A 17,199-nucleotide genomic window follows, 5' to 3' on the forward strand; every position below is an offset into this window, starting at 1 on the left:
GTGTGTGGTACAGTGTATACGGCCTGTGTGTGTGTGGTACAGTGTATACGGCCTGTGTGTGTGTGGTACAGTGTATACGGCCTGTGTGTGTGTGGTACAGTGTATACGGCCTGTGTGTGTGTGGTACAGTGTATACTGCCTGTGTGTGTGTGGTACATTGTATACGGCCTGTGTGTGTGTGGTACAGTGTATACGGCCTGTGTGTGTGTGGTACAGTGTATACTGCCTGTGTGTGTGTGGTACATTGTATACGGCCTGTGTGTGTGTGGTACATTGTATACGGCCTGTGTGTGTGGTACAGTGTATACGGCCTGTGTGTGTGTGGTACAGTGTATACGGCCTGTGTGTGTGTGGTACAGTGTATACGGCCTGTGTGTGTGTGGTACAGTGTATACGGCCTGTGTGTGTGTGGTACAGTGTATACGGCCTGTGTGTGTGTGGTACAGTGTATACTGCCTGTGTGTGTGTGGTACATTGTATACGGCCTGTGTGTGTGTGGTACAGTGTATACGGCCTGTGTGTGTGTGGTACAGTGTATACTGCCTGTGTGTGTGTGGTACATTGTATACGGCCTGTGTGTGTGTGGTACATTGTATACGGCCTGTGTGTGTGGTACAGTGTATACGGCCTGTGTGTGTGTGGTACAGTGTATACGGCCTGTGTGTGTGTGGTACATTGTATACGGCCTGTGTGTGTGGTACATTGTATACGGCCTGTGTGTGTGTGTGGTACAGTGTATACGGCCTGTGTGTGTGTGGTACAGTGTATACGGCCTGTGTGTGTGTGGTACAGTGTATACGGCCTGTGTGTGTGTGGTACAGTGTATACGGCCTGTGTGTGTGTGTGGTACAGTGTATACGGCCTGTGTGTGTGTGTGTGGTACAGTGTATACTGCCTGTGTGTGGTACAGTGTATACTGCCTGTGTGTGTGGTACATTGTATACGGCCTGTGTGTGTGTGGTACAGTGTATACGGCCTGTGTGTGTGTGTGGTACATTGTATACGGCCTGTGTGTGTGGTACATTGTATACGGCCTGTGTGTGTGGTAGTGTATACGGCCTGTGTGTGTGTGTGGTACAGTGTATACGGCCTGTGTGTGTGTGGTACAGTGTATACGGCCTGTGTGTGTGGTACATTGTATACGGCCTGTGTGTGTGTGGTAGTGTATACGGCCTGTGTGTGTGTGGTACAGTGTATACGGCCTGTGTGTGTGTGGTACAGTGTATACTGCCTGTGTGTGTGTGGTACATTGTATACGGCCTGTGTGTGTGTGGTACAGTGTATACGGCCTGTGTGTGTGTGGTACATTGTATACGGCCTGTGTGTGTGGTACAGTGTATACGGCCTGTGTGTGTGTGGTACAGTGTATACGGCCTGTGTGTGTGTGGTACAGTGTATACGGCCTGTGTGTGTGGTACATTGTATACGGCCTGTGTGTGTGGTACATTATATACGGCCTGTGTGTGTGGTACATTGTATACGGCCTGTGTGTGTGTGGTACATTGTATACGGCCTGTGTGTGTGTGGTACAGTGTATACGGCCTGTGTGTGTGGTACATTGTATACGGCCTGTGTGTGTGTGGTACAGTGTATACGGCCTGTGTGTGTGTGGTAGTGTATACGACCTGTGTGTGTGTGGTACAGTGTATACGGCCTGTGTGTGTTTGGTACAGTGTATACATCCTGTGTGTGTGTGGTACAGTGTATACGGCCTGTGTGTGTTTGGTACAGTGTATACATCCTGTGTGTGTGTGGTACATATACGGCCTGTGTTTGTGTGGTACATTGTATACGGCCTGTGTGTGTGTGGTACAGTGTATACGGCCTGTGTGTGTGTGGTACATTGTATACGGCCTGTGTGTGTGTGGTACAGTGTATACGGCCTGTGTGTGTGTGGTACAGTGTATACGGCCTGTGTGTGTGTGGTACAGTGTATACGGCCTGTGTGTGTGGTACAGTGTATACGGCCTGTGTGTGGTACAGTGTATACGGCCTCTGTGTGTGTGGTACATTGTATACGGCCTGTGTGTGTGGTACATTGTATACGGCCTGTGTGTGTGTGGTACAGTGTATACGGCCTGTGTGTGTGTGGTACAGTGTATACGGCCTGTGTGTGTGGTACATTGTATACGGCCTGTGTGTGTGTGGTACAGTGTATACGGCCTGTGTGTGTGTGGTACAGTGTATACGGCCTGTGTGTGTGGTACGCTGTATACGGCCTGTGTGTGTGTGGTACAGTGTATACGGCCTGTGTGTGTGTGGTACAGTGTATACATCCTGTGTGTGTGTGGTACATATACGACCTGTGTGTGTGTGGTACAGTGTATACGGCCTGTGTGTGTGTGGTACAGTGTATACGGCCTGTGTGTGTGTGGTACAGTGTATACATCCTGTGTGTGTGTGGTACATATACGGCCTGTGTGTGTGTGGTAGTGTATACGGCCTGTGTGTGTTTGGTACAGTGTATACATCCTGTGTGTGTGTGGTACATATACGGCCTGTGTGTGTGTGGTACAGTGTATACGGCCTGTGTGTGTGTGGTACATTGTATACGGCCTGTGTGTGTGTGGTACAGTGTATACGGCCTGTGTGTGTGTGGTACAGTGTATACGGCCTGTGTGTGTGTGGTACAGTGTATACGGCCTGTGTGTGTGTGGTACATTGCATACGGCCTGTGTGTGTGTGGTACATTGTATACATCCTGTGTGTGTGTGGTACAGTGTATACGGCCTGTGTGTGTGTGGTACATTGTATACGGCCTGTGTGTGTGTGGTACATTGTATACATCCTGTGTGTGTGTGGTACAGTGTATACGGCCTGTGTGTGTGGTACAGTGTATACGGCCTGTGTGTGTGTGGTACAGTGTATACGGCCTGTGTGTGTGTGGTACATTGTATACGGCCTGTGTGTGTGTGGTACATTGTATACATCCTGTGTGTGTGTGGTACAGTGTATACGGCCTGTGTGTGTGGTACAGTGTATACGGCCTGTGTGTGGTACAGTGTATACGGCCTGTGTGTGTGTGGTACATTGTATACGGCCTGTGTGTGTGTGGTACAGTGTATACATCCTGTGTGTGTGTGGTACAGTGTATACGGCCTGTGTGTGGTACAGTGTATACGGCCTGTGTGTGTGTGGTACATTGTATACGGCCTGTGTGTGTGTGGTACAGTGTATACATCCTGTGTGTGTGTGGTACAGTGTATACGGCCTGTGTGTGGTACATTGTATACGGCCTGTGTGTGTGTGGTACAGTGTATACATCCTGTGTGTGTGTGGTACAGTGTATACGGCCTGTGTGTGGTACAGTGTATACGGCCTGTGTGTGTGTGGTACAGTGTATACGGCCTGTGTGTGGTACAGTGTATACATCCTGTGTGTGTGTGGTACAGTGTATACATCCTGTGTGTGTGTGGTACAGTGTATACGGCCTGTGTGTGGTACAGTGTATACATCCTGTGTGTGTGTGGTACAGTGTATACGGCCTGTGTGTGTGTGGTACAGTGTATACATCCTGTGTGTGTGTGGTACATTGTATACGGCCTGTGTGTGTGTGGTACATTGTATACGGCCTGTGTGTGTGTGGTACAGTGTATACGGCCTGTGTGTGTGGTACATTGTATACGGCCTGTGTGTGTGTGGTACAGTGTATACATCCTGTGTGTGTGTGGTACAGTGTATACGGCCTGTGTGTGTGTGGTACAGTGTATACATCCTGTGTGTGTGTGGTACAGTGTATACGGCCTGTGTGTGTGTGGTACAGTGTATACGGCCTGTGTGTGTGTGGTACAGTGTATACATCCTGTGTGTGTGTGGTACAGTGTATACGGCCTGTGTGTGTGTGGTACAGTGTATACGGCCTGTGTGTGTGTGGTACAGTGTATACATCCTGTGTGTGTGTGGTACAGTGTATACGGCCTGTGTGTGTGTGGTACATTGTATACGGCCTGTGTGTGTGTGGTACAGTGTATACATCCTGTGTGTGTGAGGTACACCTATGCCGCTCTACACCGGCTGTCAATACACATCGCTGCCCAGACCAGGAGGCCGCGCAGTGCAGCACACCGAGTGAACAGACCGCCCTCAGCGTAGCACAGCAGCAGCATAGGCCGCGCCTCCGCACGTCACCCATTGCTACAAGTTCTAAACTGAGGTCGGAGTCCACTAACAAATATGGCCGACACGGGCTCAACTTCCGAATGCGGAACGTATGACGTCACCAGCAAGACGTGTCAGCAGTTCTACCAATCAGAACGGAGAGAGGGGAATTCGAAATGACTGGCTTGTTGGCAAACGGAAGAAGGTAGAAGAGACTGCTGCGCCTGGAAGCCGAGGTAACCCGCTCCGTGCTGGCGGTGCGCGATGCCGCTGGTCCCTACACAGTTAGGGCGGCTCCCAGGTCATGTACGGGACGTGCGGCTGGTGCTGCCTCATCCACAGGGATAGTGTGCAGGAAGCCATGGCTGTTATCCGTGCGCCCCATCACTGCGGGGAATGGTGGAGGTTGTCGGGATTTCACATACCTCTAGAGTAGTGATTAATTACCTGACAGTCACATGACTGCTGCAGCCAATCACTGGCCCCAGCAGTCATATGATGTAAATGCAAGTGTCAGCGCAGAGGTCAGCGATTGGCTGCAGTGGTCATGTGACCACAGACGTGACCTCATAACTGCAGGATTGGTGCCAATGCCCAGTAGTAATGGTATTGTTATTATTTTACACCATCTCCTGCTGTCACACAGCCTAGTGCTGCTTTGTCTGGAAGTTGCTGTTTTATACTTGTTATGCCACCTCCTTCCCATCATTTATCCCTGGGCAGAAGGCGCCATAATAAGTGCTCCGTCCCTGCCCTGTGGGGCTGCTGAGCTCTGCTTCAGTGCGAAGAGGAAGGAGCGGCCATGTTGCTGCTGGACTGCGCCCGTCGCTGATTGGTTGTGGCAAAACGCCCATGACCAATCAGCGATTTGGATTCCATGACAGACAGAGGCCGCGACCAGTGAATATCCGGGACAGAAAGACGGAAGTGACCCTTAGACAATCTATATATATGTAAGAGGCATTGTGATTACTTGTTAATCCCGCCCCCTACACAGTAGCTCCTCCCCCACCATATCACCACACGAGGCTCCGTCCCCACACATTACCACACGAGGCTCCGTCCCCACACATTACCTCACGAGGCTCCGTCCCCACACATTACCACACGAGGCTCCGTCCCCACACATTACCACACGAGGCTCCGTCCCCACACATTACCACACGAGGCTCCGTCCCCACACATTACCACACGAGGCTCCGTCCCCACACATTACCACACGAGGCTCCGTCCCCACACATTACCACACGAGGCTCCGTCCCCACACATTACCACACGAGGCTCCGTCCCCACACATTACCACACGAGGCTCCGTCCCCACACATTACCACACGAGGCTCCGTCCCCACACATTACCACACGAGGCTCCGTCCCCACACATTACCACACGAGGCTCCGTCCCCACACATTACCACACGAGGCTCCGTCCCCACACATTACCACACGAGGCTCCGTCCCCACACATTACCACACGAGGCTCCGTCCCCACACATTACCACACGAGGCTCCGTCCCCACACATTACCACACGAGGCTCCGTCCCCACACATTACCTCACGAGGCTCCGTCCCCACACATTACCTCACGAGGCTCCGTCCCCACACATTACCTCACGAGGCTCCGTCCCCACACATTACCTCACGAGGCTCCGTCCCCACACATTACCACACGAGGCTCTGCCCCCTCCCCCCCCCCCCCCCACATTACCAACACGCAGCACTTCCTTTCTATGTAATTCAACCACTTCAGCCAAGGTAAACGTACATTTAATTGCATAATCACCAGCAGTGTTAATTGCATATCATTGAGCGTGCCGAGCGTTAGCTGGCTGAAAACAGCTAGTTATATAGTAGATTCAGTGACTTGGTTCCTTTAGGCTTCACAGTAAAGGTGGCCCGTCACTATATTTTGCAAACCATAAAGCATAAATCCATATTTGATCACTAAAGCATGGTTTTCTTACTTTCAGGATGATGGCGCCCAGTGCATCCAATGGATAACTCCTCAGACCCGATGAGGGAACTTTCACCTTCTTGAAGACGTGATTATTCTTTAACCAATTTTTCCTACTAAGTGGCATCTAAAACTTTAAAGAAATGTCACATAAAGTTTTCCACCCTAGCAAAGAAATAAACAGAACATACGTCATTTCTGCATGTAAAAATGTCCGATCTCCTGGAAACCTAAAGCTGCAGCGCAGGGAGATGATGGTGAGTTCTCCTCATGTGGAGCAGCCATGTCAGGACAAGGATGAGCCGGAAAAGCGTCTGACTTTACAGAGGCGGCCTAGAACTGGATCCACTGAAAATGATGATCTGGAGAAAAATGGAAAATCAACTGAGAAGTCCAAGCCGACACCAGCAGTGACTAGCACCAATGATTCCTCCGGTCAGACCGAATTAAAGACTAAACTGACCAATGTGAGCGGAAAACTACTCCATCCTAAATCTGTTTTCATTGGCCATAGATTGGCAAATCCGCATGTGAACGGATCATCAGATCACGGAAAGTTTCAAGGCTTGAAGAACACAAAGGGAAAAGATTCTGACAAAAATGTTCTCAGTTTTGGCCAAGACGTAATTAGGACACCAGGTGCAAAAAATGGAAATCTGGAGAACCAAAAAACACCCAAGAGTGGGACCTCTGGTCTGATGAGATCAGCATCGACTCGGGAAATCAAAAGCCCAGCAGTCACACCAAAACGTACAGTGGGAACATTACCGGCTGCCCACAAAAAGGTGTCTTCTGTGGTTGGCCAGGGTGAAAAGACTCGGGAAGCAAGCTTTCCATCTGAGGCTCTGCATGGAGAAGATGAGAGGAGTAGTCATCATGTTACCACAGTGGATGATTGCCACCAGGCAGAAAACTGTGCTGTGACTGTAGCAGTGAGAGTCAGACCATTTAGTGGCAGGTAAAAGTAGATCACCTACCTCACATTATGAGCGCCACACAAGTCACAATGCAAATTTAAAAAAGTTGACCAGAGAGGACATGTTTTTACCTATCCATAGGTGATTGGACTTGGGATAGGTAATGGACCTGCACCGATCAGCAGAATGACGAGCTTTTATCCCCGTAAGGCTGGGGTGACACTTGTTCAATGCGAGAAACTTGCATGATGTCCCAGCACTGCCGCTGGTCCTCGGTACTGGAGTGTTCAGCTGCATGTATTTCTATGGGACCGGAGTGTGCGGCTACGAGTACCGGCGGCAGTGCCGGGTATTGATGCGAGAGACTCGCGCTGAACTCGCAAGTGTGACCCTGGCCTAAGAATGGAGATGCCGAGCACATCATCCACCATTTTGTATCGGGCTGCTGGGTACTGTGCTTGGGTTTTTCCGGATAGATAAGGAATTTATAAAGTAGTGGTCGTGCATCCGTCCTGCCGCACCATCTCGTAAGAGGGATATGTCTCCTGATCTGCCGATCGGTGCACGTCCCAGGGGTAGGAAGTGAGTAATAGGCGATAGCTTGTTTTAACCAGAAAACCCCTTTTAATGATCGTATTCTTCTGCCACAAAGTAGTTCTTTTTATATGTTTTTCTTTTTTTTAAAAAACTCCATGAAATGATAAATGAATGTAGAGCAGTGTCATTATCTTATTTCCATTGTGAATCATTTAGTAAAACCAAAAACTGATTCTCGTGGGTTTCAATCAGTTTTTCTGTCTGTTTGGATCGCACTCTGAGTGAAAAAATGGAAAACCCAGTAAATGCTATAAGAAGCATAAGTGCAGAGGTGACATGTCTGTTCTCGCTCAGCTATGGCGGGCTGTGAACGCATCGCGGTAGATGAACACTTCATGTGTACGTTCAATATTGCCCCAGCTCCCATTCACCTTTTGGTCTCCATTGGGGTTGTATGTGTCTGCATCTTATATAAAGTGCAGTACCTGGCAGCCACCACTAAACAATATATGGCGCTGCACTCTTCTTCATGCATCACTTATATACGGCAGCCACTTGAGCAATTTCATCTGATCAGTGGAGGTGTCAAGTGTCGGACCCCCACCTATCTCATATTTCCCCCCACCTATCTCCTTTTGATGGCCCATCCTGCAGATAAGGTCATCTGTTGTTTTTTCGTGGACAATCCCTTTAAGGGGAATCTGTCACCCCCCCAGCATGTATATGACCTATTATGGGCATGCAGGTAATAGAAATGTTACACTAGTTCCGCCTGTATGTACCTCATATTAATGGTCTTGTTGTGGAGAAATGTTATATTCTGTCTTTACGTTAATGATTCCTTCCAGTCTCCGGGGTGTGCGGTGCCTAGAAGAAACCCCTGCCCCCTGTCCTCATCACAATACTACCTCCCTCACATGTGCGTCAGTTATGGCCCTGGAATCGTGCTCCTGTGCCCTGCACTCCCTCAGAAATCCCTACCTCATCCTCCCTTCTGTGTGTGCTGCATTCAGGGATCTTCTGCGCCAGAGAGTCACTGTGACCTCCGGTGTGTGCGCTGATAAGGTGCTCTCCCCACTTCCTCCTGCACAGTTATCGCTAGGAACCATGTGTACGTAGTGTAGTTTTTAGTGCAGCAGGGTTGGTACAGTGTGACAGACAGGCAGGGACCACAGGAAAGTTTACAGCAAACGTGTTTAATTGTCCAAACTCACTTAGTGTATAGCACACGGTATCCTCCGGATCGCAGCCAGGAAACAAGACAGGTCATAAATGTGTCCAGTTGCCGAGGGCAACTGCACCACTGTATCACGCTGTGGGGTGCCAGCAGTTCGCTCTGCTGGTTCTGTGCTACCTCACACAGACGGAGATTCTGCAGAGCCGACTGCTCCACAGATTGCCAACTCCAAACTGACACACCCAAACCCTTCCCGCAGGACTTTTCTACACTGGAATCTATGGCCATGGGCCACTTGTAAGATCCAGCCTGAAGGAAACGGACCGGCCCTACTGCCTTCCTGCCGTCTGTTCCAAAACTAAAAGCCCATACCGGGTTTTCCTGAACAATTCCTTGGCCACATAACTTGACCAGGTTTCATGCTTACTTTTATTCTGCCGTGTGACTCGCAGGTATCCTTCTGTGACCACCAGGCACTCCAGCGCATCTAATAGGCTTCTGAGCGCATCCTGGGGGACACATAGCGACCCTCACAAATCACACCAGCCGCTGCCTCACAATAGAGATGACTGTGCAGGGAGGAAGTAGGGAGCACACCTTATCTGCGCACACTGGAGGTCACAGCACCTGCGCAGAAGATCCCTGAACACAGTCCCCATAGGAGGGAGGATGAGCTATGGATTCTGGAGGGAGTGCAGGGCACAGGCGTGGGATTTCTGCGCCATAACTGACGCTGATGGGAGGGGGATAAGTATTACAATGATGACAGGCGGCAGGGATTTCTTACAGCATCGCACACCCTGAGACCTGGAAGGAATCATTAGCATAAAGACAGAATATAGCAAAAAGACCATTAACATGAGGCATACAGGTAGGACTAGTGTAACATTTCTATTACCTGTATGCCCATATTAATAGGTGATATACATGCCGGGGGTGACGGACTCCTTTTAATCGCTATATAAAGTTCTATATCTTCTCTAAAATAGTTTGAAGAATTTCCGTAGACCCGGGTTTCAGGCTGTGTTCACATTACTGTGTTTGCACATCCCCAGTCCTGGTAATAAATGCATTATTACAGCACAGATGTCCCCAAATCTTTTCTACCATGCATCGCTCTGAAATCCCGGCTGTATAGCTCTTATACCGATGCCGGACCCCAGAACGAGACGTGGGCCGGTGTTCAGCCTTAGGAGTCGCTCACTGGCAGCAAACCAACATCTGTACACTGGTAGTGGATGCATTAAAGTGGAGTAGAGCGCTGTCTGTTCCTTCATACAGTGATGGACGGCACGGACAGAATCAGAAAACACTTGTATACGGAGTCCGTCACCCCCAAAATGCATAAATGGGCTATACAGTATGGTAGTGGACTTCACCCCTATAACTACCATACTATTACTGAGCTACTACTGGTACAATGCCTGAGAAAATAACTTTTAATTCGTATGCAAATGAGGAGGCTTCCGTGTACCCTTGGTGTGGCCGAGAGTTCGGTGCACCATTATACCTCCCTTCTCCTGCTTGTGACAGTGATTGCTTCCCAGAGCGAGCGCTGTCTGAATGCTGCCAATGTGTGCGGCCGCGCATGTTCTCCTTCCTACTGATGCCGCCCCCTGCACTTCCGGAGTCGCACATGCCGGCTGTATTCAGACAATGTTCGCTCTGGGAAGCAATCACTGTCAAACAGAACCGAGGGAAGACCCCCAGTATGCAAATGGGAGGCGTAATGGTGTACAAAACTCTCGGCCACACCAAGGGTGCACTCAAGCCTCCTCATTTGCTAAGGAATTTTAAAGTAATTTTCTCAGGTACTGTACCAGTGACCGCTCAAGAATAGTAGGGTTGTTATTGGGGCTAAGTTCACTGCGATACTGTATAGGCCATTTAAAATGCAGTTTGAGAGTGAAGGGAATCTGTCAGTAGGACCAGTCCTCCTAAGCCATCTATATGGGCATGTAGATCATAGGAAGCTAAATGAAATAATACCTTGATATCTGTGATCCGATGTCTTATTCCAGAGAAATTCACATTTTCTTAATATGTAAATGAGCTGTTAAGATCTATGGCGGGACACTGATCTCCGTGAGAATCTGCCTCCAGAGATTATTATAAATATACTAGATGGTGGCCCGATTCTACAATATGTATGTAGTTTATTTATGAAGTTTTCAGAATAATGCAATTTATACACAGGATTCGGCCGGCTGGGCGCGCCCAATTAGCGAAGCGTGGTTCAAATTCCGCGCCAATTCGCGGCCGGACTGCGCCTGTCGCTGATTATTCGCGGCTGGGCGTGACCAATCAGTGAAGCCAGGGCCTGCTCCAGGTTTTTGAAGGCCCCGTGCGAAAGCGTCTCAGTGGGCCCCCGTTTTTAACACATACCACGATTCATGATGCACAGATACAGCAGAGAAATATAGCACAGCCAAGTAGCATACAGCCCACGTAGTATATAGCACAGCCCACGTATATTACCCAGCCACGTAGTATATAGAACTGCCTCCATAGTATATAGCACACACGTATATTGCACAGCCACATAGTATATAGCACACACGTATATTGCACAGCCACATAGTATATAGCACAGCCACATAGTATATAGCACAGAGACGTAGTATATAACACAGCCCATGCAGTATATAACACAGCCACGTAGTATATTGCCCAGCCACGTAATATATACCACAGCCGTGTAGTATATAGCACAGAAATGTAGTATACAACACAGCCCACGCAGTATATAACACAGAGACGTAGTATATAACACAGCCCACATAGTACATAGCAATGTGGGCACCATATCCTTGTAAAAAAAAAAAAAAAGAATTATGACAAAAAATAGTTATATACTCACCTTCCGTCGGCCCCCGGATCCAGCCCAGGCTTTTACCGATGCTCCTTGCACGCTCCGGTCCCAAGAATGCATTGCAGTCTCGCGAGATGATGACGTAGCGGTATCGCGAGACCGCTACGTCATAATTTCGCAAGACCGCTATGCATGGACCGGAGCGTCGTGAGGAGCAGCGGGAGAGGCGACGGAAGGTGAGAATATAATGATTTTTTATTTTGTTTATCATTTTTAACATTAGATCTTTTTTACTATTGATGCTGTATAGGCAGCATCAATAGTAAAAAGTTGGTCACACAGGGTTAATAGCAGCGTTAACGGATTGCGTTACACCGCGGCATAACGCGGTCTGTTAACGCTGCTATTAACCCTGTGTGAGCACTGACTGGAGGGGGCACTGACAGAGAGTAGGAAGGGGTGAATTCGCGGCCGGACTGTGCCCGTCGCTGATTGGTCACGGCCGGGATTTCCGTGACAGACGGACAAACAGACGGAAGTGACCCTTAGACCATTATATAGTAGATAAGGGGGAGCTACCAGTGTGAGACATAGATCAGGAGAGCAGACTGTCAGTCATTACATGTCTCACACTGATAACACCCCTTTGATTTACAATAATCTCCAGAGCAGATTACGACCCAACGTTTTTAACAGCTCATGTACATATAATTAAAATGTGTAAGGGTACCGTCACACAGTGGCACTTTTGTCGCTACGACGGTACGATCCGTGACGTTTCAGCGATATCCATACGATATCACTGTGTCTGACACGCAGCAGCGATCAGGGACCCTGCTGAGAATCGTACGTCGTAGCAGATCGTTTGGAACTTTCTTTCGTCGCTGGATCTCCCGCTGTCATCGCTGGATCGGTGTGTGTGACACCGATCCAGCGATGCGTTCGCTTGTAACCAGGGTAAACATCGGGTTACTAAGCGCAGGGCTGCGCTTAGTAACCCGATGTTTACCCTGGTTACCAGCGTAAATGTAAAAAAAAAAAAACCACTACATACTTACATTCCGGTGTCCGTCAGGTCCCTTGCCGTCTGCTTTCCCGCACTGACTGACTGCCGGCCGTAAAGTGAAAGCAGAGCACAGCGGTGACGTCACCGCTGTGCTGTGCTTTCACTTTACGGCCGGCAGTCAGTCAGTGCGGGAAAGCAGACGGCAAGGGACAGACACCGGAATGTAAGTATGTAGTGTTTGTTTTTTTTACGCTGGTAACCAGGGTAAACATCGGGTTACTAAGCGCGGCCCTGCGCTTAGTAACCCGATGTTTACCCTGGTTACCTGGGGACCTCGGCATCGTTGGTCGCTGGAGAGCTGTCTGTGTGACAGCTCTCCAGCAACCACACAATGACTTACCAACGATCATGGCCAGGTCGTATCGCTGGTCGTGATCGTTGGTAAATCGTATAGTGTAACGGTACCCTAATCCTCTGGCATAAGACATTGCATCGCAGATATAAGGTATCCCTTTATTCAGCTTCCTATGACCTACATGCCCATATAGACAGCTTAGGAGGGGCGATCCGACTGACAGATTCCTTATATTAAATGGAGGTGTCGTTCTCCCTTACACACCTCCCCTGTTCTCTTGATTACTCAGGGTCCCAGTGGTCGGCCCCCCATCGCATACTTATCACTTACACTGTGGACAGGGGATTAGTTTGGATATGTGGACAGCCCCTTTAAGTTGGCTTTACTCTGCCATCTGGTAGAGTTTAATGTAAGTAATTTATTTTCACCACTTTAATCTCCTGACATGTTGATTACTCTTCCAGGGAAATGAATGAGAAGGCCGCCCAGGTTGTCTTCATGAATGGCCAGGAGACCATCGTACAGTATCCAGACTCCAAGCAGAACCACAGCTTTCTCTACGATTTCTCTTTTTCATCTTTTGAAAAAACTGATCTCAATTATGCAAGTCAAGAAAAGGTGTATGAGAAGTTGGCTGCTCCCTTGTTGGACTGGTCGCTGCTGGGATACAACACCTGCTTGTTCGCCTATGGTCAGACTGGATCCGGGAAGTCCTATACGTATGTAGGATCTGTGCATTGTGGGGCAGGGTTCTCAATGTGCTGCTGCGGAATACAGGGTCCTGAAAATTGGTTTTGAAAAGGCTACATTCACATGTCGTGCTATATACATGGGTTTTTTTTTTCTCTGTGGTTTCCCAACAGAGTTTTTTTTTGTTTTTTTTTAACCCCTTCACAACCTTGGGGTTTTCTGTTTTTGCGTTTCCGTTTTTGCGTTTCCGTTTTCGCTCCCCTTCTTCCCAGAGCCATAACTTTTTTTATTTCTCTGTCAATATGGCCATGTGAGGGCTTGTTTTTCGCGGGACAAATTGTCCTTTTGAACGATACCATTGGTTTTACCATATAATGTACTGGAAACGGAAATAAAATTCAAAGTGCAGTGAAATTGCAAAGAAAGTATAATTCTACAATTGATTTGTTTGTTTTTTTTTTTTTTCTTTTTTACCACATTCACTAAATGCTAGAACTGACCTGCCATTATGATTCTCCAGGTCATTGCGAGTTCATGGATAACAAACATGAATAGATTTTTTTTTTTTTTTTTTTTATTTAAGTGGAGAAAAAAAATTCCAAAGTTTGCAAAAAAAAAAAAGTGTCGCCATTTTTCAGGATCTGATGGATGAGGGCTTGTTTTTTTGTGAACTGAGCTGATGTTTTTATTGATACCATTTTGAGGTAGATCTGATGTTTTGGTAACTTGTTATTGCATTTTATTGCAATGTTACGGTGACCCAAAAAACATAATTCTGCCTTTTTTTTTTAATTTCTCGTTAGACTGTTTACCGATTGGATTAATTATTTCTATATTTTGATAGAGCGGGTGTTTATGAATGCGGTAATAACAAATATATTTATGTTTTTTTTTTTAAATTATTTTGAATGGGGCGAAAGAGTGATTTGAACTTTTTATATTTTTAAAAACTTTTTTTTTTTACTTGCTTCAATAGTCTCCTGATATTTGTAGCTAAAATGATCATCTGTTATGAGTGCCAGCCACAGGACGGTTCTCATAGCAGATCGGCAATGACGATAGAGGTCTCCCGCAGACCCTGAGTTGTCATGCCAACCCATCAGTGCTCTGTGGTCATGTGACATGCTTCCAGCGCGGCCATGTTAAATACCACTGTCTGAGATTGACTGTGGCATTTAACATGTTAACGGCCATGGGTGGATCGCGATTCCATCTACGGCTGTTAGAGGATCAAATCAGCTGTCATGTGCCGGAAAACATGTGGGCTCAGAGCCGAAGCCCCCATGGAATGCAGAGACGCGACTTATGATGTACCAATATGTCATAGGTCGTGAACGGGTTAAAGGGTTGCCCACTACTAGGACAATCCCTTCTCACTCTGAATATTTTCCCTCTTTAAAATAAAGACACTTATACTCCCCTCCGTTGCTGGCACGGCGCTCCCCGGCCTTGTGTGAGGTTGTCACGTGACCCCGGCATCCAATCGGCAGAGGCGTTACTGTCCCCGCTGTCTGACGTATAAGTAATCGAGAGGGAGTGACGGCTGCGGCTGGACACTCACTTGTTGTTAATTGCTTATACTGTATAAAAATGATTGACAGAGGTATTTTTAGTGCTGGTTTATCATCGTTTCAGGGCATATGCTGAAGAATTTTGAACTTGAAGTGTGCTGGACTTTTTTTTTTTTTTTTTTGCAGTATGATGGGTTTTGGTGAAGAACTAGGAATCATACCAAGGTTTTGTGAATATCTATTTTCCCAGATTCAGGCTGTAAAGCAGAAGGTACAGACATTTATTTTATATTAATCACTTTACTAACATTAAGGCAAGTTGTATAACAGCTCATGTGTCAGCTGATAAATACTTTATTGGGTGATCTGGCCGAAGTTTTTCAATAATAATTTATTAATCTGTATCTACAGGGATCTGACATTGTGTATGGAGAGATGCATTGTACTGCCCCATGTGCGGTTGGGTCTCTGCATGACAGATGTCACATCGGGCAAGACAATAAAGGTTATTCCCCAAATTATAAAGTAGTCTGTATTTCTGTACGACCAGAATTAACCATGTGTGCTATAAAACTTACTGGTAATGCTGTCGAGCATGCTCAGATGCACCCAATGACCCTGTGTAGTAACACATCTGACAGCGTGGTTGTAGCACAGCTGAAGATCCCATTGATACCAGCTAAATTTGAACTTAATGTTCATGTCTAATTCATGAAGAACAGATGCACATATGACCCTGCCTAATAAAACATCCTCCAGCCGCTCTCCCTGTAGTCTCATTGACCTGATGGCCTGGTTGTAGCTCAGCTCAGCTATTCTATGCTCAGCTCTGCTATCCATACAGCGGACACCATGAGCGTGCTCTAAATATTCCCAGAAACCAGCAAAGAAATGTGCAGTCAGTAAATAATACTCAAGTTGGGTCACAATAGTGGATCACAGTTACAATATTCAAACTATTACTTTTCACTTCATCCCTAGAAATAAAAATTGTCTATATGGAGATGTATTTATCTCTATCAGAAAGCACACAGGAGAGCAGGGGAGGGGGCCTGCAGCACTGAGGAGAAGCACTGTGCTGCTGTGATATGTAGTTTTACCGGTTAAGATTAGAACTGCCAATTCAGAGGACTACATTGAGGGGCAGATGGAGATGACAAAAAGGCACAAGAAAGAAACTTGATGTTGGGACTGTACTGTACACGAACAATAGTCATGCTGATACTGCGCTTTGTAAAAAAATATTGCCACTGTGGGGATAACCCTTTAACGTGTGTTTTGTGAACAGGTCTCCTTCCATTTGGAGATGAGCTACTTTGAAGTGTACAATGAGAAGATACACGACCTCTTGGTTTTTAAGGCAGATAACGGACAGAAAAAACAACCAGTAGGTATCTTTCCCTGATCATTATGATATCGTTTTGCAGCTCTACTCTTCGAGCTACGTCACACATGTACATCTGCAGATCTGTAATCTCATCGTCAGCTCTATGGCTGAGTAATGGTATCATGTGTCCCCAGCAGTACAGTATAACAATGTTTGCACGGAGTTGCTCCACCATGAAACCACAAGGCCACAAAGTGTGTGCACGCATGGGGTCATAGTACTACTAGTATACTTGGCACACATTTTCTCAGATAACACAGATCCGTTGCTGCAGTTTTGCTCTGTGACTAGTAAGGCTTTGTTCAAACATTTTGGTGTTGACAAGGATTTCAGCCTGGGTTGCATTACGAGATCCGCATCTCACGCATGTGAATTGGGTTACTAGAAACCTGTCTACATGCAATAGAAAAATCTGGGGAGATATTAGGAACCCCATATGTAAACACACTGCTGCCAATCCAATTTCACACTGAAAATCAGAGTAGACCTAATGAATAGCAATGGAGCCAATCCTTATACTGCTGCAGACCCTCATAGAGTGTAAAGCCCACCCCATGCATGTTAGCTGAAGGATGGTTCCTGCAGCAGCCATCTTGGTGGTCTCCTCTATACACAGGAGCACTCATTTTGCTCAGAGCTCCTACCTAGTAGTGGATCTGGAAGAACAAAACAATCGACAGTACAAAATCGGACCTGTCAAATCCTTCCCCAAACATCACAGGGCTCCTATACACATTAGACAGTCGGACCCCTTGAT

General features: G+C 47.4%; 1 protein-coding gene across 1 annotated transcript in view; it reads left to right on the forward strand.

Moving 5' to 3' along the window:
• The first annotated feature begins 4,288 nt into the window (after positions 1-4,288).
• The window catches only part of KIF14 (kinesin family member 14), a 111,220-nt gene continuing 98,309 nt past the window's right edge, over positions 4,289-17,199 (forward strand). Inside the window, exons 1-5 of the mRNA XM_069737332.1 lie at positions 4,289-4,334; positions 6,067-7,008; positions 13,319-13,573; positions 15,242-15,326; positions 16,344-16,442. Of these exons, the coding sequence (XP_069593433.1) occupies positions 6,194-7,008; positions 13,319-13,573; positions 15,242-15,326; positions 16,344-16,442 (1,254 nt within the window). The 5' untranslated portion in view covers positions 4,289-4,334; positions 6,067-6,193. The remainder of the gene's footprint in view (positions 4,335-6,066; positions 7,009-13,318; positions 13,574-15,241; positions 15,327-16,343; positions 16,443-17,199) is intronic.

This window comes from Ranitomeya imitator, chromosome 8 (assembly GCF_032444005.1).
Source record: "Ranitomeya imitator isolate aRanImi1 chromosome 8, aRanImi1.pri, whole genome shotgun sequence".
NCBI lineage: Eukaryota > Metazoa > Chordata > Amphibia > Anura > Dendrobatidae > Ranitomeya > Ranitomeya imitator.